General features: G+C 43.9%; 1 protein-coding gene across 1 annotated transcript in view; it reads left to right on the top strand.

The window, feature by feature from the left end:
- The first annotated feature begins 5,548 nt into the window (after window positions 1–5,548).
- The window catches only part of GNAO1 (G protein subunit alpha o1), an 84,732-nt gene continuing 66,431 nt past the window's right edge, over window positions 5,549–23,849 (top strand). The window contains exons 1-5 of the mRNA XM_085888292.1: window positions 5,549–6,017; window positions 6,194–6,236; window positions 19,760–19,901; window positions 21,430–21,590; window positions 22,350–22,478. Of these exons, the coding sequence (XP_085744418.1) occupies window positions 5,900–6,017; window positions 6,194–6,236; window positions 19,760–19,901; window positions 21,430–21,590; window positions 22,350–22,478 (593 nt within the window). The 5' untranslated portion in view covers window positions 5,549–5,899. The remainder of the gene's footprint in view (window positions 6,018–6,193; window positions 6,237–19,759; window positions 19,902–21,429; window positions 21,591–22,349; window positions 22,479–23,849) is intronic.

Raw genomic sequence — 23,849 nt, 5'->3', positions numbered from 1 at the left:
TCAATATCCCTGGTTGATGTAAACTTGTGTCGTCATCGGAAGCGGGCTCCATCATAGCGCGGAAGATAATTGGCTGATTAACCTGCTAGATGGGCAGATTGGGTCTGCGTTCAAGCACTTCCACTGCAGATCGTTGACAGGCTTCGCTCGGCCATCTTGTCGGTTTTCTGTCGCGGTCATTAGGCTCGGAGACGCCCATTCATGCCCCATTAACACAATGGACGTGGAGATCTTTTTGTCACATACCCGCCCGACCGTAACAATTAGCCCGTAGGTTATTTATTTTGGGGACACGAATACCATGAATGTCGCATTCAGGGATCCGAAGGTAAAACGTACTAGGGGAGAACTACACATGATGGCACACGAAAATTTGACGACTCGGGACGAGTCTGTAAAAAGGGGAGGGGGTATTGTTACATTTGTGGAAATTCGCATTACACCATAAAGAGTCCTCAGGTGAGATATCTCGATAAGTCCATGTGTAGTTAGCCCACACCCGTTGTATAGAGGGAATTTATGTGATCCATTCGGGCTGCGATCCTTCAGTTAGTCGTTTTTCTTTCTCTATTATTAATTTGAACAAGAACAAAACAAACCAACAACGACGCTTGTGGGTTTTTCCCACCATTTTTCCCAGCACTTGGTGTGAAGGAAGGGGGGAGGGCAGCTCGCCGCCGATTGGTGGATGAACAGCATGAGGCGGTCGGGGTGAGGGAACGCCCCTTTTCGGGAACCTTCTCGAAGAGAGGTGAAGCCAAAAACGGGGCGGGGCGAAGGGCGGAGCCGGCCCCTACAAAAGGGAAGAACGAGTTGGTCTTCAGTTGGGTTGGTTTGGAGTTGGTTTGAGTTTGGAGTGAGCCTTCTGGTTCTTCGCGAGCTCGTTGTTCCTGCCCTGTTCTGCGATCCTCGCGCGAGCCCTGGGACCCCGTGCGCGAGCGCGGGAAGTAGTGCCGAACAAGCCCCGTCCGTTCCCCCAAAAACCCCGTCCGAGCCGTCGGACGGACGACGCGAGCTACGCGCGGGACGAGCTCGGTGCGCCACGCCAGGAGGAGACAAAGGAGGGACTCGAGGCTGCGGTCCCCCAAGGCTGGACGACGTGCCCAGGGAAGTCGCGACTTCCTTTTCTTTTGGGGTTTTGTGTAAATGTCTGTGGGTGGCGCCAGTCCGTGAAGTAGAAACTGTGCGTTGCCGTGTGTAAATAATTCTCTTTTGTTCGGTTTTAACTCTTTCCTTACTTTTGTTGCATTTTGATTGTATGGCTGTATATACGTGCTTGCTTTGTGTCTGTGTGTGTGAATAAAGTGCTGCTTGTTGAACTGTTTTCCCGCTTCGCTTCGTCTTTTCCTTTTATTGAATTTCCATCTTGCATCACGTAAGGGATTGATAGTGGGTTTAAAACGCCCGGTAATTAATCGGAACCGTCAAGGCCGACGATAACTCCGCTCGGTTATCCCTGTAATACGGAACGAACCGCTTAAGCGGTTCGTGTCTGGAGTCGGCCTGTCGCGTGGTACGATCGCCCGGTCGACCACTCGCGCAGGTACTTAGGTCGGTCGAATTTGGCGAGCAACCCTATCCTGTGCGGGTGGGCAATTGGCACGATCGTAGTGAGGTTAAACCCTCACCCATGACTGGCTCCGGGCGATAGTTCCGGGAGGGTCACGACTGAATTGTCCGTTGCTGTGGGCGAGGCGGCCGCCATTCGGGTCAAGCGGCCGATCGCACGCCGGGCAGGCCAGAATTCGCAACAATATTATGAACAGATTTAGATATTGGGCCATCTCAAATTCAGCGGCTGATGGCTGTGGCAGCCATTTTCCACTGTCATCAAAAATTTTGAGATGGCCCAATATCCAAATCTGTTCATAATATTGTTCTGGCTGTGGAAATTCGCAATACACCATAAAGGGTCCTTAGATCAGTTATGAGGCTAAGTTTATGTGCAGATAGTTCCCCACCGTTGTTTAAAGGAAATCTGTGTGATTAATCGGGCTGCGACTCTGAGATAGCCGTTTTTCTTTTTCTATTGTTATTTTGAACAAACCTCCACGCAAGCAACAAGCCGCGTTGAAAACCGTCAAACGAAAAAGGGAACCAAAAGAGTTCCGATGGGCATGCGGATTTTTCCCGCCTATTTTTCTCCGCGCTTGGTGTGAAGGAAAGGGGGAGGGCAGCTCGCCGCCGATTGGTGGATGAACAGCGTGAGGCGATCGGGGTGAGGGAACGCCCCTTTTCGGGAACCTTCTCAAAGGGAGGTGGAGCTGAAAACGGGGAGGAGTGAAGGGATGAGCCTCGCGCTATATCAGGCGGACCGCGCGCAAGATCCAGGAGCTCTCTCTGTCGGGGTCGAGTGCTCCTCTCTCTTGGTGGCCAGGGTCGAGCTTGCTCTCACTCTCTCTGCCAGGGTCGAGCTTGCTCTCACTCTCTCTGTCGGGGTTGAGTGCTCCTCTCTCTTGGCGGCCAGGGTCGAGCTCGCTCTCACTCTCTCTGTCGGGGTCGAGTGCTCCTCTCTCTTGGTGGCCAGGGTCGAGCTCGCTCTTACTCTCTCTGTCGGGGTCGAGTGCTCCTCCCTCTTGGTGGCCAGGGTCGAGCTCGCTCTCTCTCTGGTCCAGGAGCTCTCTCTGTCGGGGTCGAGTGCTCCTCTCTCTTGGTGGCCAGGGTCGAGCTCGCTCTCTCTCTCTGGTCCAGGAGCTCTCTCTGCCGGGGTCTAGTGCTCCTCTCTCTTGGTGGCCAGGGTCGAGCTCGCTCTCTCTCTCTCTGGTCCTGAAGCCCCTTCTGCCCTTCCGTCCTTTCTTGCTCGGTCATGGGTCGTGAAAGCAACGCCGGAGAGAGCTCGCTGACCACGCCAGGGGCCCGAGGTCAGGCGCGGATACGCAAGGCCGTGGGGAGTCGACGTCGCGACCTGCCCACCGTCGCGCCACAAGGGCGCGGGTAAGACCTTTCGGTCTCACGGGACCCGTTTGGTCCTCCAGGTCCCGTGCCATAAAGGTTTACGAACCCCGTCTACCTCCCTGCCTATGGGGAGGGTTTTTCTTTGCTTTTGTATGACTGCTGTGGCGCCGTGTCCCTATAAGTAGACCTGTGGAAGTGACTACATTGCTCGTATTCGGTGGTAACGCTTTCTATTTGTTTCTTGTACATTGCATGACTGCCTTGCTTCTGAATACGTGTGTGTTATAATAAATGTCCTTGTGCGAAATGTATCCCGTTCGTTGTCTTTTTCCCTTTTGAAAGTGCCATCTTGAATCGCAGAATAAATTAGTAGTGGGTTTTGAACACCCGGGTAAAAAGAGAATCTGATCCGTTGAGGTCGGCGATAACACCGCTCGGTTATCACTGTAGCACGGAACGGACGCTAAAGCGGTTCGTGTCCGAGGCCGACCTGCGGCGAGGTACGATCGCCAGGTCGACTACTCGCGCAGGTACTTAGGTAGGTCGAATTTGGCGAGCAACCCTATCCTGCGCGGGTGGGCAATTGGCACGATCGTGGTGAGGTTAAACCCCCACCCGTGACTGGCTGTTGGCGGTAGTTCCAGGAGGGTCACGACTGAATTGTCCGTCTGGTGGGAGACGTGGTTGGGATTGGAGTTACGCAATCGCTCGCACACCAGGCGGGCCAGAATTCGTAACAATATGTTCGGCTACTAGTGTGCCAAATTTGGTGCTTTCCTCACAAAATGCACAATTGTTATGCTAAGTTGCCCCACTAATATCATTTTGAAGGGAATTGTACAAGCTGTTCAAAAATTGTAAATTATAAATGCACTTTTTTTGAAAAATTCTGCACACTTCACAGAAATTTTTAATTGAACTTATGAAGTCAGAAATTTCATTTTTTCTGTGTACGTCCGAACACATGGTATTTTTAAAATTATTCCAAGGTCATTAAGGTGTTGACACTATTTTTTCATTGTTACTTGTTTTCTACTAAACACGTCATATCATGGCCAAATAAAAGTTTCATATTTTCAATCTTTGTGTCTGTGGTATCTTAATAATGTGTCCAAAATGTATGTCCGAAATTATGGAACTGCCCTCTCCCTCCCTCCCTCCCCTCCTCTCCTCTCTCCCTCCCCCTCTCCCTCCCCTCCTCTCCCTCCCCTCCTCCCTTCCCCCTCCTCTCCTCCCTTCCCCCTCCTCCTCTCCCTCCTCCCCTCTCCTCCTCTCCCTCCCCTCCTCTTCCTCTCTCTGAATGCCAGAGCGTGCATGCTGGTGCCGCATTTCGCGTGATCGCGACGATCGATGCGACGCGACGCTCGAGCACCGGGCAGCACCAAACCTGCGCGAGACGTGCGTCCGAAGCACGTGGATCGCAATGCAACAAGTTGTTTAAAATGTGAATTTTTTAAATATATATATATATATATATATATATATATTTTTTTTTTTAACCGAGAAAGCGTGGTGGTCTTACCTCTGTCAACGTCACCGAATCAGGGGGATTATAATATATTGAGGTTTATTAAGGCAGGCAAGGGGATATTGGGGGCACATGGGGAGATTGGCTGATTCGGATGGTGCACAGGTAACACGTTTACCTTTGAGCTGTCTTGGTTGAGTTCGATTCCCTTCCCGATAATTAGGCAAACGATCAGGTTGGTGCTTTGCCAGTGCGGTATCGCACCACATAGCGGGCAGTCAGTCCGTCGGATGGACGTTGAGCGGAGGGGACCCCTCTGCCAGCATCAGTTGGTGGACATTAAAGATGAGTAGGTGGTCGGTTACAGGTTCATCTGGGACAATTCCACAAAAAGTGGTTATAACCCTTGACATTGTGAACCGTGAGACTATGTTGCTCTTTATCCTCCTTTATAAAAGGTTGTTTCATGTGAACTGTCAACATCCACCCTGGCCCCCGGGGTACAAAAAGCGCCATTTCAAATGTCCGAACAACTTCCAATACAGCAAGATAGTATTTCTCTCTCGCTTTAAATTAATCATCATTAATGGATTTATTTTTTGAGTTTGCAGAGAAAAATCGATAAAACTGAAGTTGCAGAGCAACATCAGTAGTTGTTTCAAGCGACTTTCCTTCTTTCACATCGGATGATGATGACGTCATGAGAGGTAGTAAGTACGTCATGCGATAAGTAAACGAAGGTGGCTGCTGCTGAGTGTGGTCGAAAAAAGTTTATTTTTTTATTTAAATGGGAAGAAGTGGTGTTGTATTTCATAATGGGGGTGTTCACGGAGGAAAACACCACATTGACACGTCCACGTCATAGCTGTCCCAGCGTCCTTTCCCTGGAAGAAACGAATAAAAAAAAAATTGAGATTGGAGGAATAAAAACGGGAAACGATGAATGCGTAAAGAAGGAGGAGAGAAAAAAAAATAAAGGAACAACCTCGGTGGGAGGATGGGGGAGACGCACTCAACACAGAGCATCCGCACAACGAACCGCGCCCTGGTACGTGACGTAACACGCATCGCGCGCCACGAGAACGACGTCACGACGCGTCTCACTCGATGCTCCGGCACAGCGACGCCCCGACCGTGAGACGTCACCGCGCTGGGTGGGCGTCCCTCCATTTCTGCGCAGGTCGCCTGCCGCGCCCATCGCTCCCCACTTTGTTCTCTCTCGCACCCATCGCGAGCCCCTCCCGAGCCAGCGTCTCGTAGTGCAGGAGCGCGCGCGCAACCCTACGGTGGCTGGGGCCATCCCGCGCGCACACTCGCGCGTGCACCCCGCGCACACATCGCACGCGCGCACGCGCACACCCCCCTACCCCCCCCCATTTCCCACTCCCATCGCACTATCGCGAGACGGCGGAGAGCGAGCGCAGCAGGGAGCGCCGGGCGTGCTCCTTGTTGGGATTCGAGTAAGAAGAGAGGAGATTTGACGGAGAGTGAAATAAAATAAAGTGAAATAAGATTTAAAAATACAAGGTAAGCATCATGGGATGTACGCTCAGCGCTGAGGAGCGAGCTGCTTTGGAGCGGAGCAAGCAGATAGAGAAGAACCTGAAGGAGGATGGGCTGACCGCGGCCAAAGATGTCAAGCTGCTATTGCTCGGTGAGGGGATCTATGTATATACGTGTATATATATATAATATATATACACCGACACCGACACCGACACCGACACCGACACGAACGTCGTGCGACGAAATGCGACGGAGCTGTCCACCTCCGTGGGTGTTGAAATGTTTTCGCGCTCATTAATCGCGCTCCCGTTTGCATGTTTGCAGGAGCTGGCGAGTCCGGAAAGAGCACCATCGTGAAGCAGATGAAGTAAGCAAGAAATTCCGCCTTTTAATTTTTTTTGAAAATATTATTCTACCTCCCTCACGCTCACCCCCCCCAGCCCCACCCCTCGCCGAAGCGCGAGTCCGGAGCGGGCTTGAGGGGAGAATAAGCGCCTTCGTCGCCATGTTTTTCCTGTTCTCAGAGACGGGAATGGCGGGAATGTGACAAGGCGAAGCATTAGCGCGTCTCCCGCCTGCCCGCTTCGTCGCACTCCCTGTCGATACGGATGCGCGTTAAGATGGCTGCAAGGCGTTCGCGGTGTCGACTCGCGCCGCACACCTCACGGATCGCGGACTCGCATCGCACACCTCACGGATCGCGGACTCGCATCGCACACCTCACGGATCGCGGACTCGCATCGCACACCTCACGGATCGCGGACTCGCATCGAGAGATTCCCGCGTCGCGCTCGAGCCCGTTGGAGCTGAGCGCTTCGGATCGGTCTCGAGCGAGCACGACGGGCTTCAGCCGCCACACTGCCGGCTCATTTGGCGCATCCATTTAATTACAATCGCTTAGAGGATTCCCTGCAAACTCGACTCGCCGCCATATCGGCGGATCAGGCGAGCGGGTTCAGAGGAAGATTTACGGCTTTAATTGCTGTGGCGCATAAAGCCGACGAATCCCGAGATAAGGACGTTAAATCGCCACCCGCCAGCATCACCACAACCTTATCCCTCTTATCGTGACGCCTGAACCTGCCCGTCGTGCCTTGGTAACACGACCTTTAATCTGAGGGGGTCTGGGGTCCGTTGGCGCAAACCATGTACTCACGAGCTTAACATCACGTCGGGCGGTGTATTGGTATGCAGCAATAGTGACGGTGCTGTATTGGACACCGAGCATATTTCAGCACAATGTGGTATTCGCTTGCTGTTCCTCGGTTTATTACAGGGGATTGCCATCGCTCTCCGCACCAACTATTCTCTCCTCGTGATATGACCGCAGCTTGAGGTATAACACACGAGCGACGACGAAAATGGGGGAACACGAGGAGAATTATGAACGATGTGACACGATGAAATGATCGAATGAAATTGAGATTTGTCAAATTACTGAAAGGATCAAATAAATTGGACATATTGAGAGAATAATTATAACATGAGGAATGATCACGTGTTTAGGTATGATGGAAGATTGAGATGGAGAGTTCAAGTGGGTGCAGACGTACGGTGACTTAACAATGATGAAATGTGAGGAGGAATGAGAATTATCAAATGATGGGGAATGCTGAGACGGCGTGAAGATGTGGAGCGGAATGACGAGATTAAGGATCATCCCGGTGAGGAATGATGAGTTGAGAGGAATGAAATGGTGGGGAATGATGTGAGGAGAGTTCACGATGACATGGAGAAATATCAAATGGGGGGGGGGGGGTTGGAGTGCAGGGAATAGTGAGGTGGAAAATGATCAAATGGTGGACAATAATAATGATAATAATAAAACATGTTTCCTCTTGAACAAGGAACTTCAATGCAGGACGAGGTCATTAGGCCCATTAACCGGCAAAGCCTGCGGTAATATTTCCAACTTATGGTTGAATGATGAGTGAAGAATGACAAAATATGAGGAATGTGATTGAGAATGATCAAATGGGGAATGATGAGATAGGTAATGATTAAATGGTGAGGAATGATCATACGGAGAATGATCAAATGTAAAGTGGTCAAATGCTAGGGAATGATTGAATGGAGGATGATGGAATGGTGAGGAATGATGTGTGTGTTTAGAGCGATGAAATGATAAGGAATGATCATAGAGAGAATGATCAAATTGAGGGGGTGGGAGGTGATTAATAGAGAATAATAAAATGGGGTGAGCAATGATCAGAGACAGAATGATCAAATGAGGTGAGGAATGATCAGATAGAGAATGATCAAATTGAGGGAGGAATGATCAGATAGAGAATGATAAAATGGGGCGAGGAATGATCAATACAAAATGATCAAATTAGGTGAGGAATGATCAGATAGAGAACGATCAGATAGAGAATAATGAGGAATGACAATACAGAATGATCAAATTAGGTGATGAATGATCAGATAGAGAATGGTCAAATTGGGGAAGGAATGATCAGATAGAGAATGATAAATGGGGCGAGGAATGATCAATACAAAATGATCAAATTAGGTGAGGAATGATCAGATAGAGAACGATCAAATTGAGAGGGTGGGGGGTGATTCATAGAGAATAATAAAATGGGGTGAGCAATGATCAGAGACAGAATGATCAAATTAGGTGAGGAATGATCAGATAGAGAATGGCCACATTGAGGGAGGAATTATCAGATAGAGAATGAGCAAATCGGGTGAGGAATGATCGAATAGAGAATGATCAAATTAGGGGAGGAATGATCAGGTAGCGAATGAACAAATTGGGGAAGGAATTATCAAATAGAGAATTATCAAATTTGGTGAGGAATAATCAGATAGAGAATGATCAAATTGGGGAAGGAATGATCAAATTAGGGGTGGAATGATCAGGTAGCGAATGAACAAATTGAGGGAGGAATGATCAAATAGAGAATGGTCAAATTGGGGGAGGAATGATCAGATGGAGAAAGATCAAACTTGGGGAGGAATAATCAGATAGAGAATGATCAAATTGGGGGAGGAATGATCGAATAGAGAATGATCAAATTAGGGGAGGAATGATCAGGTAGCGAATGAACAAATTGAGGGAGGAATGATCAAATAGAGAATGGTCAAATTGGGGGAGGAATGATCAGATGGAGAAAGATCAAACTGGGGGAGGAATAATCAGATAGAGAATGATCAAATTGGGGGAGAAATGATCGAATAGAGAAGGATCAAATTGGGGGAGGAATTATCAGATAGAGAATGATAAAATTGGGAAAGGAATGATCAGATAAAGAATGATCAAATTGGTGGAGGAATGATCAGATAAATAATAATGATCAGATAGTGGGAGGAATTATCAGATAGAGAATGATCAATTTTGGGGGAGGAATGATTGAATAGAGAAGGATCCGATTGGGTGAGGAATAATCAGAAAGAGAATGATTAAATTGGGGGAGGAATGATCAGACAGCGAATGATCAAATTGGGGGCGGAATGATGAGATAAATAATGATCAAATTGGGGGAGGAATTATCAGATAAATAATGATCAAATTGGGGGAGGAATTATCAGATAGAGAATGATCAAATTGTGGGAGGAATGATCAGATATAGAATGATCAAATTGGGGGAGGATGATCAGATTGAGAATTATCAAATTGGGTGAGGAATAATCAGGTGGAGAATGATCAAGCTGGGTGAGGAATGATCAGAGAATGATCAGAGAGAGAATTAGCAAATTGGGTGAGGAATGATCGAATGGAGAAGGATCAGATTGGGTGAGGAATAATCAGAAAGAGAATGATCAAATTGGGGGAGGAATGATCGGATAGAGAATTATCAAATTGGGTGAGGAATAATCAGACGGAGAATGATCAAATTGGGGGAGGAATGATCAGATAGAGAATGATCAAATTGGGGAAGGAATTATCAGAAAGAGAATGATCAAATTGGGGGAGGAATGATCAGATAGAGAATGATCAAATTGGGGAAGGAATTATCAGAAAGAGAATGATCAAATTGGGGGAGGAATGATCAGATAGAGAATGATCAAATTGGGGAAGGAATTATCAGAAAGAGAATGATCAAATTGGGGGAGGAATGATCAGATAGAGAATGATCAAATTGGGGAAGGAATTATCAGAAAGAGAATGATCAAATTGGGGGAGGAATGATCGGCTGTAGAATGATCAATTTGGGGGAGGAATGATCAGATAGAGAATTAGCAAATTGGGTTGGGGAAGGAATGATCAGATAGAGAATGATGAAATTGTGGGAGGAATAATCAGATAGAGAATGATCAAATTTGGGGAGGAATGATCAGTGAGAGAATGATCAAATTGGGGAAGGAATGATCATTTATTGAATGATCAAATTGGGGGAGGAATAATCAGATGGAGAATGATCAAATTGGGGGAGGAATGATCAGTGAGAGAATGATAAAATTGGGAAGGAATGATCAGATAGAGAATGATGAAATTGGGGGAGGAATGATCAGATAGAGAATGATCAAATTGGGGGAGTAATGATCAGAGAGAGAGAGAATTAGCAAATTGGGTGAGGAATGATCAAATAGAGAAGGATCAGATTGGGTGAGGAATTATCAGATGGAGAATGATCAATTTGGGGGAGGAATGATCAGATAGAGAATTAGCAAATTGGGTGAGGAATGATCAGAGAATGACAAATTGAGGGGGTAATGATCAGAGAGAGAATGATAAATTTGGGGGAGGAATTATCAGAGAGAGAATGCTTAAATTGGTGGAGAAATGATGAGATGGGGAATGATCAAATTGGGGAAGGAATGATCAAATAGAGAATGGTCAAATTGGAGGAGGAATGATCACTTAGAGAATGATCAAATTGGAGGAGGAATGATCACTTAGAGAATGATCAAATTGAGGGAGGAATGATCAGATCGAGAATTATCAAATTGTGTGAAGAATAATCAGATGGAAAATGATCAAATTGGGGGAGGAATGATCAGAAAGAGAATGATCAAATTGGGGAAGGAATGATGAGATCGAGAATGATCAAATTGGGGGAGGATGATCAGATAGAGAATAATCAAATAGTGGGAGGAATGATCAGATAGAGAATGATCAAATTGGGGGAGGAATGATCACTTAGAGAATGATCAAATTGAGGGAGGAATGATCAGATCGAGAATTATCAAATTGTGTGAAGAATAATCAGATGGAAAATGATCAAATTGGGGGAGGAATGATCAGAAAGAGAATGATCAAATTGGGGAAGGAATGATGAGATCGAGAATGATCAAATTGGGGGAGGATGATCAGATAGAGAATAATCAAATAGTGGGAGGAATGATCAGATAGAGAATGATCAAATTGGGGGAGGATGATCAGATAGAGAATGATCAAATCGAGAATGATCAAATTAGGGGAGGAATAATCAGATAGTGAATGATCAAATTGGGGGAGGATGATCAGATAGAGAATGATCAAATTGGGGGAGGATGATCAGATAGAGAATGATCAAATTGGGGGAGGATGATGAGATAGAGAATGATCAAATTGGGGGAGGATGATCAGATAGTGAATGATCAAATTGGGGGAGGATGATGAGATAGAGAATGATCAAATCGAGAATGATCAAATTAGGGGAGGAATCATCAGAGAGAGAATGATGAAATTGGGGGAGGAATGATCAGTGAGAGAATGATCAATTTGGGGGAGGAATTATCAGATAGAGAATGAGCAAATTGGGGGAGGAATTATCAGAGAGAGAGAGAGTGATCAAATTGGTGGAGAAATGATGAGATGGGGAATGATCAATTTGGGGAAGGAATGATCAAATAGAGAATGGTCAAATTGGAGGAGGAATGATCACTTTGAGAATGATCAAATTGAGGGAGGAATGATCAGATTGAGAATTATCAAATTGTGTGAAGAATAATCAGATGGAGAATGATCAAATTGGGGGAGGAATGATCAGAAAGAGAATGATCAAATTGGGGAAGGAATGATGAGATCGAGAATGATCAAATTGGGGGAGGATGACCAGATAGAGAATAATCAAATTGTGGGAGGAATGATCAGATATAGAATGATCAAATTGCAGAAGGAATAATCAGATAGAGAATGATCAAATTGGGGGAGGATGATCAGATAGAGAATGATCAAATCGAGAATGATCAAATTAGGGGAGGAATAATCAGATAGTGAATGATCAAATTGGGGGAGGATCATCAGATAGAGAATGATCAAATTGGGGGAGGATGATCAGATAGAGAATGATCAAATTGGGGGAGGATGATCAGATAGAGAATGATGAAATTGGGGGAGGATGATGAGATAGAGAATGATCAAATTGGGGGAGGATGATGAGATAGAGAATGATCAAATCGAGAATGATCAAATTAGGGGAGGAATCATCAGATAGAGAATGATGAAATTGGGGGAGGAATGATCAGTGAGAGAATGATCAATTTGGGGGAGGAATTATCAGATAGAGAATGAGCAAATTGGGGGAGGAATTATCAGAGAGAGAGAGAGTGATCAAATTGGTGGAGAAATGATGAGATGGGGAATGATCAAATTGGGGAAGGAATGATCAAATAAAGAATGGTCAAATTGGAGGAGGAATGATCACTTAGAGAATGATCAAATTGAGGGAGGAATGATCAGATCGAGAATTATCAAATTGTGTGAAGAATAATCAGATGGAGAATGATCAAATTGGGGGAGGAATGATCAGAAAGAGAATGATCAAATTGGGGAAGGAATGATGACATCGAGAATGATCAAATTGGGGGAGGATGATCAGATAGAGAATAATCAAATTGTGGGAGGAATGATCAGATATAGAATGATCAAATTGCGGAAGGAATAATAAGATAGAGAATGATCAAATTCGGGGAGGATGATCAGATAGAGAATGATCAAATCGAGAATGATCAAATTTGGGGAGGAATAATCAGATAGAGAATGATAAAATTGGGGGAGGAATGATCAGTGAGAGAATGATCAAATTGGGGGAGGATTGATCAGTGAGAATGATCAAATTGGGGGAGGAATGATCAGTGAGAGAATGATCAAATTGGGGGAGGATTGATCAGTGAGAGAATGATCAAATTGGGTGAAGAATGATAAGATAGAGGAAAATCAAATTGGGTGAGGAATGATCACATCGAGAATGATCGAATGACGAGTTCACTCTGAGAGGTCCAGTGTCCGTCGCAAGCATGTACCGAGAATGAAGGACGTCGGGAGGTGCTGCAATGGACAGCTCCTCAACTTTCGCTTTTTATCAGTTTCCACGTTGGTTCTGAACGTGTGAGGATTCCGAATCAGGGAAATGATGGCCATAAGTGAATGGATGTTCTGATAACAACAGATACAGGTTGTATTACATGTTGCTGCCTTTTTCATATCACCCTTAATACCCCAACACTTTAACGACGTAAGAAGAACAGAAGGCTGGTCCCAGCTGCTTCCTCCGAAGCATTTGAGCCAAACCTCCTAATTGTCTAACAACTCGGCGCACTGTGATATAATTTAGGCGGATAAATAAGAGCTATTCCTTTGATAGGTAACCAGGTGATCCCTGTACCTTCACGCATACAACGCCCAAACAATTGACTTTCTGTCTGTTGTAAATTGTGAAAGGAAAGTAACAATTTGACACGATCCAGATGGGGTTGTGCTCACACCCCAGGATAAGAAACATTTATTGAAGATAATTGCTCGTTTATGAGGAGCACTGAAAAAAATCTTGAAACTAGAAGGGCACTCGTAGAGCGCATAGCTCCGCCACGTAATGCCTGATTCACGAGAACATATCGGGCCCAAAACATTTTTGAAATATCATGCTATACAGTACAATGTCGTTTTGGTCCTGTCTTTCAATGGTAAAGAATTACTTTAAATATTAAATAATTCTCGTATCCAGATCCGGATATTCACAAAATCGAATCAATTTGTCCTTGCCACACAACCAACCTGTCCACCATGTTTCGTCCGAATCTGTCCACAACTTTTTGAGATATCGCGCCATATATCGTTTTTAGCCCCATCTCTCAATGGTGAAGAATTACTTTTAAAATTCCAGGAGTCGGATCCGGATTTGGAGCTTCACCAAAATCGAAACAATTTGTCGCGGTCACACGCTGAACCTGTTCACAAAATTTCATCCGGATCCGTCAACAACTTTTTGCGATATCCTGTACACAGACAAACAAACAGACAGAAAGTGGTGAAAACATAACCTCCTTCAACTTTGGTGGTGGATGTAACAAACTATATCTCCTGCTATAATCATCTTCTTGCTATAATGGAGCAAATGTGGATGTCATTGAAACCCCAAAATATTGACGTGTGGCAGAAATAGCATCACCTTTGGTGGTAGCCGGTATTACAAATCGTTTTTTGTCATGATATGATGTGATCAATAAAATTAATTTCATAAATGGCAAAAATTATAAAGTGCATTTGCAAGAATGCACCGCAGCACGTTGCCCACCGAAGGTGGGCCGAGAAGGGTAGGTACTCCCACCAAAAGGGCAGGAGTGCCCGCTCCTAATAATAATAGGTTTATAAGAATAACGTGAATACCATAATGGAATATCACCTTCATAGCTGAAGATTATCGTTCACATTGACTTGCGAACAACTTGGGTGTGTGGATTTGTTTCTGGTGGAGGAGCTGCTGCCCAGATAACAACCACACTCTGAGAGTATAGTATAACCTGGTATCAAGGGATGTCCACGAAGATTAGACCACTTGCTATCAGCAGTTTTAGTTCGGTGGAAATTTGGGATTTGTTGAGTGCTGGCGATAACTTACCTACTCTTTGTGAAACACACCGTGGGATCTTTAACCTCTACGAATGACCAGTGCTGGTAGATGCGTCCTCCCACTTGGCATCAATCCGATGGATGGCGCACACATCGGTGCCTCGCTCTGCACGGCATGTGAAACACCAGGATGACACTCTATAGGTCAGTCGAGATTCAAACCCAGGCTAGGCAGCTGTAAGCTATCGCGCTAGTCCACACATGAATAATAATGTTACGAAAATATCATAATAATTTCCAAATGGGGAATCATCAATGAAATGCGAGAATTTTATGAACCCATTTCTCTTGGTGGTCACAAACTGTGAAAGTGTTCTTTTGAGGGTATATATGGCTGTTTAACCCTGCTACTGAATAATATATGGTTTCTTGGATTCGTAAAAGGGTAGCCACGTCATTAGCCATTCAACATCCATAAAATAATCCAGGCTGGGAGTACAGCCAGCTTAAGATCCCATCTGAACGAATGGGTGTTCTATGATGCTGCACTCCTTTGTTCATGCATGGCAGTGTCCAAAAGGATTTTAAATAGCAAGTTTTTGAACCTGGGAAAGGAAAACTCAGCTGTGAGAATTATTTAAACAGAGGTACACTTATACTTCATGATATTAAAATAAGTATAATCATTTATAGCAAAAAGCCTTGCAATGTTAAAACATTTATAGATCATAAACATTTGGCTATATGGCTTTGTGCTTCCTAACTTGACATCATTAGTTGCAACAGCTTTTCCATTCTCACAACCATCGGGCATTTGGAAGCTCGGGAAAGAGACCGAACCCCAGAAGGCCAATAAGCTTCCAAAATGGGCAACCTGTGGCATAGGCCTGATGGTATGGTGGCTAGCTACAGGAAACACAATCCCTTAGTCAATAAGCCAGAATGACAACCACACAAGCACCATCATCCTGCCAATCCCATTTACATAATCACTATACCAGCTGGCATAGTCGCTAACATAACAGGTCATTATGCTGTAGTTCAAATGATTCCTGTGATTGTGATGGTAAAAAATACAATACCTTGTAGTAAAGAGACCGATGACGTTGGTCATGTTGCACCTGCCTTTCAGGCAAGCATTATAAACAATACGGTCATGTATAACACGCTCAGAGGTTTTGTCTGCAAAACGGTCTCCAGGGAAGGGAATACGACTCCGGCTCAGGACTGCAGGGAGTTCCTCATTGACTGTATGAGCAGCTGCCTGTAGTTGTGCGTTGCTGCCTTGCAGGAGCAAATCACGCCAGCATCCAGCTCTGTAGGATCCAAGCATCAATGATGCAGGATCCAGCCCCGTGTCAAATTGTGCCAGCGATCGAGCTGCCTGGTTTCAATAACAGTTAGTACTAACACTGCATGTTGATATTTTTCTTGACATTCACTTTGCTGGAATATATAACCCACTTCATGTACAATCGGATTATTGTCACTGGAACCGCTGTGCCTTTTTTGGTCCGTGTGGATGTCCACAGATTTATCATCCACACACGCTTCCTAGATGAACGTTGATTCGAGTTCATATATATATATATATATATAAATATATATACGGATATGTCTAGATATATATGTACGGATATGTCTAGATATATATGTACGGATATATATATATATATATATATATATATATATATATATATGTCTAGATATATATATGTACGGATATGTCTAGATATATATATATATATATGTATATATATATATATATATATATATATATATATATATATATATATATATATATATGTACGGATATGTCTATATGTACGGATATGTCTATATGTACGGATATGTCTATATATATATATATATATATATATATATATATATATATATATATATATATATATATATATATATATATATATATATATATATATATTTATATTGTTTCGGATCTGGAAACCATTTGCCTTCAACATACAGATGTCCCAAGAGTCAGTTATTCCGTTAAGTACATGTGAGACAGGCCCCTTCCTTTTGTCTCGTGGGAGAATCAAAGGTGTGCGTTGCGATTCCTTTTAGTTAAGTTATTACATCTAACAAGCCATCTAACAACCATCCCATCTGCATGACCCCTCGGCACATTACGATCCACGGTACCATCGCGCTTGCAGTCCTCGGTTCGCGGGCCACAGCGCACCTTTGCCTGAGATCATTTCCGGAGGATGTTCGAGGCAGTTTCACCACCACTTTTTTCGAACACGCGCGGAGGGGAGGATCGGCTTTCTCCAAACAAGGCCGAAACCCCACCCCGGAAAGGTATGCCGTGGGACCCTGTCCAATCAAAGGTGGATAGCGAGGTGTGTTCACCAAGGCCCCTCCCCACTGAGGGAGGTCCATAAATTCCCGAGCACTAGCAGAGTTTTGGTGGGTTTTTGCTGTTACGAAGGGGTTATGAAGGGGTGGTAACAGGGTTTGTTACGAGGGATGTCACGAGGGTTGAGCAGAAGATTGTCGAGGCGGCAAACGTGTCTCTGCTAGCCCTCTACAAGGAAGGAAAGAGCGACCCCGACCCCCCTCCGTGGACCCTGGCCACTCACCACCCGAGCTCCGCCACAAACCTCGAGTCCCACACATGCAACTGGGGAACAAATCAGCGACCATTGTCAGGTGCCGCAGCACGGAGTACCCCCTTTCTCCGACAGCCAGGTACCCATCCGAACTCTGACCCCCAGCTTGTCTCTCTCCTCGGCTGCGAGGGTCCAATAAAGAACTCTGGGTTACTTTTCATGTGTGTGTGTGTGTCTGCGTGTGGGCCCGTCTTTAAGTAGAACTGAATAAGTGCTTTTGGATCATTGTAAATATTCCTTGCCTGCATATTCGCGTCAAATCTTGCTTTGTGTCTTCATTTACTGTAAATAAATAATCAAAGAAATGTTCCCAGTCCGTTTCTGTCCCTTCTTGCATTGATCCAGCATGGTTCGGATGTGAGTTTAGCCGGGTTTTTATACCCGATTAATCCGTTCATTCCAGCCGGCACAGCTTTGGCAGTTTCCGCTCGGCTGCACCCGAACCGGAGTTGGTAGTCGGTAATTGGAACTCTACCGCAGTCGGTAGAGTGACCCGGTTCAAGCAAGACGTGCCGAGGGCGTGGTTTCCCCGGTAGTCGAAATTGCGTAGTTAATTAGGTAAATTGGTTATACACAAATAGACCCTACGCTATGCGGATGAAATATTGGCGACCACGGTCAGTTCAGCGACCCACCACGTCACGGAATTATCTGGAGCGACGGCCTACAATTCCAGGGAGTTTGGTGGGAGACGACGCAAGCTTTCCCCACCTAGTGGTCGTTCTCGCCACCAGACCCCCGGCCCGCAACAATATGTATGTATATATATATATATATATATATATATATATATATATATATATATATATATATATATATATATGTATATGTATATATATATATATATATGTATATGTATATATATATATATATATATATATGTATATATATATATATATATATATATATATATATATATATATATATATATATATATATATATATATATATATATATATATATATATATATATGAGACATTATAATGGATTGCAGACCCTCAGAGTCAAGACCCTCGGTGGATGCAAGTTGTGATGTCAAATCAGAGGCACAAAATTACTAAATTGTTTGGTCAATGCAACATGCCCGACAGTGATATTGCTTTGCTGCCTCAGTGTGACAAGCATCTGCTCTAACTGCATCATGGTGCAATTTTTCTCCGCACCTCCTCACGTTTTCTTGTGTTCATCATCATGTAAGAACGCTGCCAAGTAGTGGCATATTGAGCAGATATCACCACAGATGGACACAAAGGGATGTGGGTTACTATGGTTGCGTTGAGGATTATGTGTGTGGCTGTTTATTATTTTATTTATTTTTAATGTATGCAGTTTGATTTGTGAAGGCTAAGGTCTCATGCTAGGTCTGCACTGCTGTTTTTTGGGTTATGCTTTTATCACTTTGGTTTTTGTTTTGCCGGTGATGTGCGAATTTACGATTATCGATCGCAAAAGGAATTTGCCATCAGCCCATAAAGCTTAGTTTGAATCTCATATGGGGATTAAAAATGCATAACAGGCTTCTGACCTTTGGGTAAATGCTCTCGGTGTGTTCAGTAGCTGTGAGGGTGCCTTGAAATACTATACCATATATCACGCTGTGAAAATCACATTCATTTCAGAAACTAGTGCGAAAGGAATGTTTTCGCATTCTCATGGGGTTTGCACACACGTTAGCCAACAACTCCACTCTCATGTTTGGTGATGATCAGATTGTGAGTAACAGATGGACTGGGACAGGTAGCGTTTGCAGGAGAGAGAGGTTTGCTTGTCATCTTTGACATGTAAATACAGGACATTCTTTGCCTCTGGCTCCGACAATGATAAAGGAAAAGTCTAAGCCTTACTCGTACTTTCCATGGGGCATGCCAGCATAAAAATGCAAACGTAATACTGTTTCTCTGCCTGGTTACAGTGAAATGCCCGGTTATGTAACTATAGGCAGCCAGTGACAATGATATATGGCAAACTGATAATGCATCAAATGTGATATAAGACGAAGGAGCCAACAGACGGAATGTGCTTGGCATTCCCTCTGGCTTGCAGGTCCAAGCCATTCGCCACAGGCTCTGCACTGGCTTCTCATGAGCTAGCATTGAGCGAGCTGATTGTGCTTTGTGTATTGAGTGATAGAAAAGGATAATGATGTTGAATGGACTTGACCAGCCTGTTGAGACCCACTGCAGGATGAAGGCCTCCCTCAACAAGGTCCATTCTGTCCTATTCAATGCAATTTGACGCCTTTGTACTCATGTTTAAATTTTTTGAATTTCCTTTCTCCATCTGATCTTTGGTCTACTTCTGCTTCTTCCAGAGCCTTCTCAAGGTTTCCAGTTTGTAATTCTTCATGTCCACCAGTTGTCTGTTCTTCTTGCTTCCTTCCTGTCCAGCCCAATTCAATTTTCATTTTTATTTTGACCAATGATTTTGAATGTGGTGGAAACAAGTGATGATGACCGGTGAATGTGCCATGCTATGCATTTTGAAATATATCTCTTTACCTTTTAGCTTGAGTGAATGCATCATATCGTTCCCACCAGGATTATCCATGAGGATGGCTTTTCTGGTGATGACGTGAAACAGTACAAGCCTGTCGTGTACAGTAATACCATCCAGTCGCTGGCAGCTATTGTGCGTGCTATGGACACGTTGGGGATAGAGTATGGAGACAAAGATCGGCGGGTGAGATACACGACACCAAAAAGCTCTGCTTATGAGATGATTTGCTTTGATCATGGCACCGGATAAGCTGTATGTTTCTCCAAGGTAAAGAAAACCACGTAAAAGGGTATGCTGAATCTTAACTGCAGGTATATATTTTTTCTAATACACCAATGATTTTATTTACTTGTACTTTCACCACAAGCCTTTATCTATTCAGATCTCAGCTCTTCAAAATTGACTTGTAAGTGCCGGCTGTATCGCCTACCCATGTCAGTAAGAGTGCGAAGCATAACTGTACTGTATTTCCGAAAGATCTAGCGACCATCCTATTCTGCCTGAAAAACTCGAGATTCATTCGCTTGGTGGTCTTTTGACTATTTACAAGGGTCAGCAGTTGGGCCTCCAATGACTTGGACTTGTATTGCAGGAAGCAGCACCTCTGGAATTCGAGATGTAGTTCTCCAAGTCACAAGATGCGAAAAAATTCCACTTTGGCAGATCATTTTTTCACAAAGGAGCGAAAAATTTGGGTCTCAATATTATTACCTTTGCCAACGAAGGTGGACGGAGGTTATGTTTTCACTAATGTTTGTCTGTCTGTGAGCAGGATATCTCAAAATGTTGTGTATGGATTCAGGCAAAATTTGGTGGACATGTTGGGTGTGTGATAACGACTAATTGATTACATTTTGGTGAAGATTTGTATTCGAGAATTTTAAAAGTGATTCTTCACTGTTGAGCGATAGCGCCCCAAACGATATATAGCACGATATTTCAAAACATTGTGGACGGATTATGACAAAACCTGGTGGATTAGATGGGTAGGTGACAAGAACTAGCAGATTAGATTTTGGTTAAAGGGCAGATGCAGATCTGGTCTATCAGTGGGATACAACATGTAAACTGTTTAGTCTGGTGGAGGTTTGTGCTCCACCGAGTGCCGTTCTAGTTTAGTCATGCAATCCACAGTTAAGGTGTCAAGACTTGGCAGTTTAAATGCCAGAACCAAAATTACCTTTCTGGAAGGGTACTTCGTGAAAGAAAAAAAAAAAAAACGGTTCGTAGCCTTAAACTTTAAATTGTAAACTATGATATTTCACACAATTTCATATTTTCTGGGATCACGTGAAACTGTTATCATCCTGATGTAGCATGGTGAAGTTCATCTGAGATAAATCTAATTCATTTACTTGGGTAGATAAGGATGAAATTGGCTGCAGAGTTGTATATTCGTTGTAATTTTTCATTGTGGAGTTTGCTTCAAGATGGTCCAGGTGTATATCATTCAAATAAATGTTACGTTGGTCTCTATCAAATCTATGCCATGCTGGTACCCTGCTGTTAGGCTTACTGGTATCTACTGCGCCTCCTTGCTTGTGTTCATGGAATACTCGGCCGAAGTGGAGTCGTTCTTAGTGACATGATCCCAGCATGGTTAGGTTGAAACTAGATAGTGTAGGTTATTCAATTTTGTTCGAATTAAACCCAAAATGTCAGCATCCCGTGAAGTCTAAGCCTGCACAATGGTACAATATCGTGTACGCAGGCGGATGCTAAGATGGTGTGCGATGTGGTGAGTCGTATGGAGGATACTGAGCCCTACTCTCCAGAGCTTCTCAGTGCCATGAAGCGGCTGTGGGTTGATGCTGGTCTTCAGGAATGCTTCTCTCGTGCAAGCGAGTACCAGCTGAATGACTCTGCACAATAGTAAGGACCACTTGTTCATAAAATAACAAAAATAGTACAAAGTGCACTGCAAACATTAAGAATGAGATGGGGAGTCCAGTGGACCAGTTGCTGATTGATGCATTTGTGAAGCTTGCCTCCTATAAGACTGCTGGTATGAAAGTGACCCAGATAGTTGAGTTCTGTTCTGGGTTTGATTCCAACTTTATTTTGCTGTGATAACAAAAGGGGACACTGCATCTTCCAATTATGTCAAAGTAAAATATACTTTCACTCTTTAGTCTTTAGTAAAGATCTTTATAAAGACTATACGAGTGTGACTGTGGCCTCATATGCAGATTGTGGGCGCAAACACGGGACAGGTATCCTCGAGGGTTTGAATCTTGCTCGAAGGTATCAGTGTCAAAGTTTCAGTTCTAAGGTTCTGGAAATAGTCTCAACAGAATTAGCACGTTGCATTCGAATTGTTGGTGAAAACCAAGCTGGCTTACTCATGACCACAGGGGAGGTAATGTTTCTGCTTTGGTCTACTTGTGGTGCCAGTCCACACGTTTTTAGATGACTTTCTTGCTACCAGAGCAACTTCGGGTGGGCACTAAAATGTGAGCTATGAAAAATCAGTGCTACCCAGAAACCCTGAGATGTACATTGGCATGATGGTTAGTATGGCCTAAGCCGTGTCTGTTTTCTTGTGTATTATTTTAAGCTGTGGGGTCAAAGTATTCATTGAGCCAGAAAATACCATGGTCGAGATACTAGTGTGACTACTTTTATACACAGCTACCTGGACAGCCTTGATCGGATTGGAAATGATGACTATCAGCCGACTGAACAGGACATCCTGCGTACTCGAGTGAAAACTACAGGAATTGTGGAGACACACTTCACCTTCAAAAACCTTCATTTCAGGTGCTCAGAATATCAACCCTATAGCATATATCTAACAAAACAACAACAATATCTTATAAAGCAATCAAAAGGATAGGTGTAATCATTGTAGATGTAGTGAGAGACATTTTATTCAAATAGGTCCATATGCTGGGAGGAGCACACAATTTTGTGTTGCTGCATGTTTCTTGTTGGTTTATTGAAAATGCTCCTTTATTCAAGCAATCTTATTCCAAATTGTCACCAATGTTGTTTTTTCTTCACGCAGAAACATTCTTTTCCATCAATCACCAATCTTGCCCACCTTCAATTTACATATTCTATGCCTCCTCCTACCCACTTATGTACTCTTAACATAAAAGTGTGAATATACATGTCTATACGAATAAAAGGCAATGTGTGTGTGTCAGTATGAGTGTCTCCTCCATAACTCTAAAACTACAAAACCTCGCAGCCTGAAACTTCGCATGCATGCTAAGAAAACTCCAAGGAAGCGCAAGAGTGAAAAAAAATTGGGTGTTTGGGTTAATTAAAACACCCCTTTTGAAGATAATTAACGGGCTCATTTAATTATATCCCTCATCAGGCGATCTTCGGCCACCTCGCTCTCTGGTTTTCAAGGCGTTTTCAGGGTAATCTCGCTGGGGTCTGAAGCTGCCACGTTTTTTGGCCTGCTTAACCATGCCTTGACTTGGAACAGGCCACAATAATTTCTTAACGATAAAGTTTTTTTTTTCACTTTCCTCACTCATATCGAATGCCTGTTCATCATAGCTACGAATCGTTGTAAACCGCTTTTGTAAGTACTATAACTTTTCAAATTATGAGCTTGGAGCGATTTCATGCATTTTTTGATATCATTTTCCACAATCTACTCTCACAGTCTATTTAAAGTATATCATCGAAATAGTGTTTCGCTTTTGAGGATCGAATATCGTCCGGACTAAATAAGTGTCAAAATCTGCTGTGAAATCTGATAATTTAAAGAAATAACTAGTCTTATAACTAAGCCGATATACATTAAGAATGTAAGGCCATGTTCCCTCTTCCATACATACACAAGAAAATGTGAAATTTCCAAAGCATTAAACTTATCTTTTTCGACTGTTTGGAGAATTATATTGAGTGAAAAAAATGTTAGGAACATAACAAAATTAACCGGTTTCATTGAGCTATACGATTGAATGCATTCACTGTAAGATCTCATGCCCTGTCTCCCAGAGAGACTGCCTATCCATGGCGTCTGCCAGATCTGTGTCTATATTTTTGGAGGTTTCGCGAGGTTATTTCACAACAACTCGTTCACAATGACGGAGCACAAACCACTCGCTCAGGGTGACGGAGCACAAACCACTCGCTCAGGGTGACGGAGCACAAACCACTCATTCTGAA

Source organism: Eptatretus burgeri, chromosome 7 (assembly GCF_056783735.1).
Source record: "Eptatretus burgeri isolate ZD-2024b chromosome 7, Ebu_testis_v1, whole genome shotgun sequence".
Lineage (NCBI taxonomy): Eukaryota > Metazoa > Chordata > Myxini > Myxiniformes > Myxinidae > Eptatretus > Eptatretus burgeri.
This window is presented reverse-complemented; position numbering and strand designations above follow the sequence as displayed.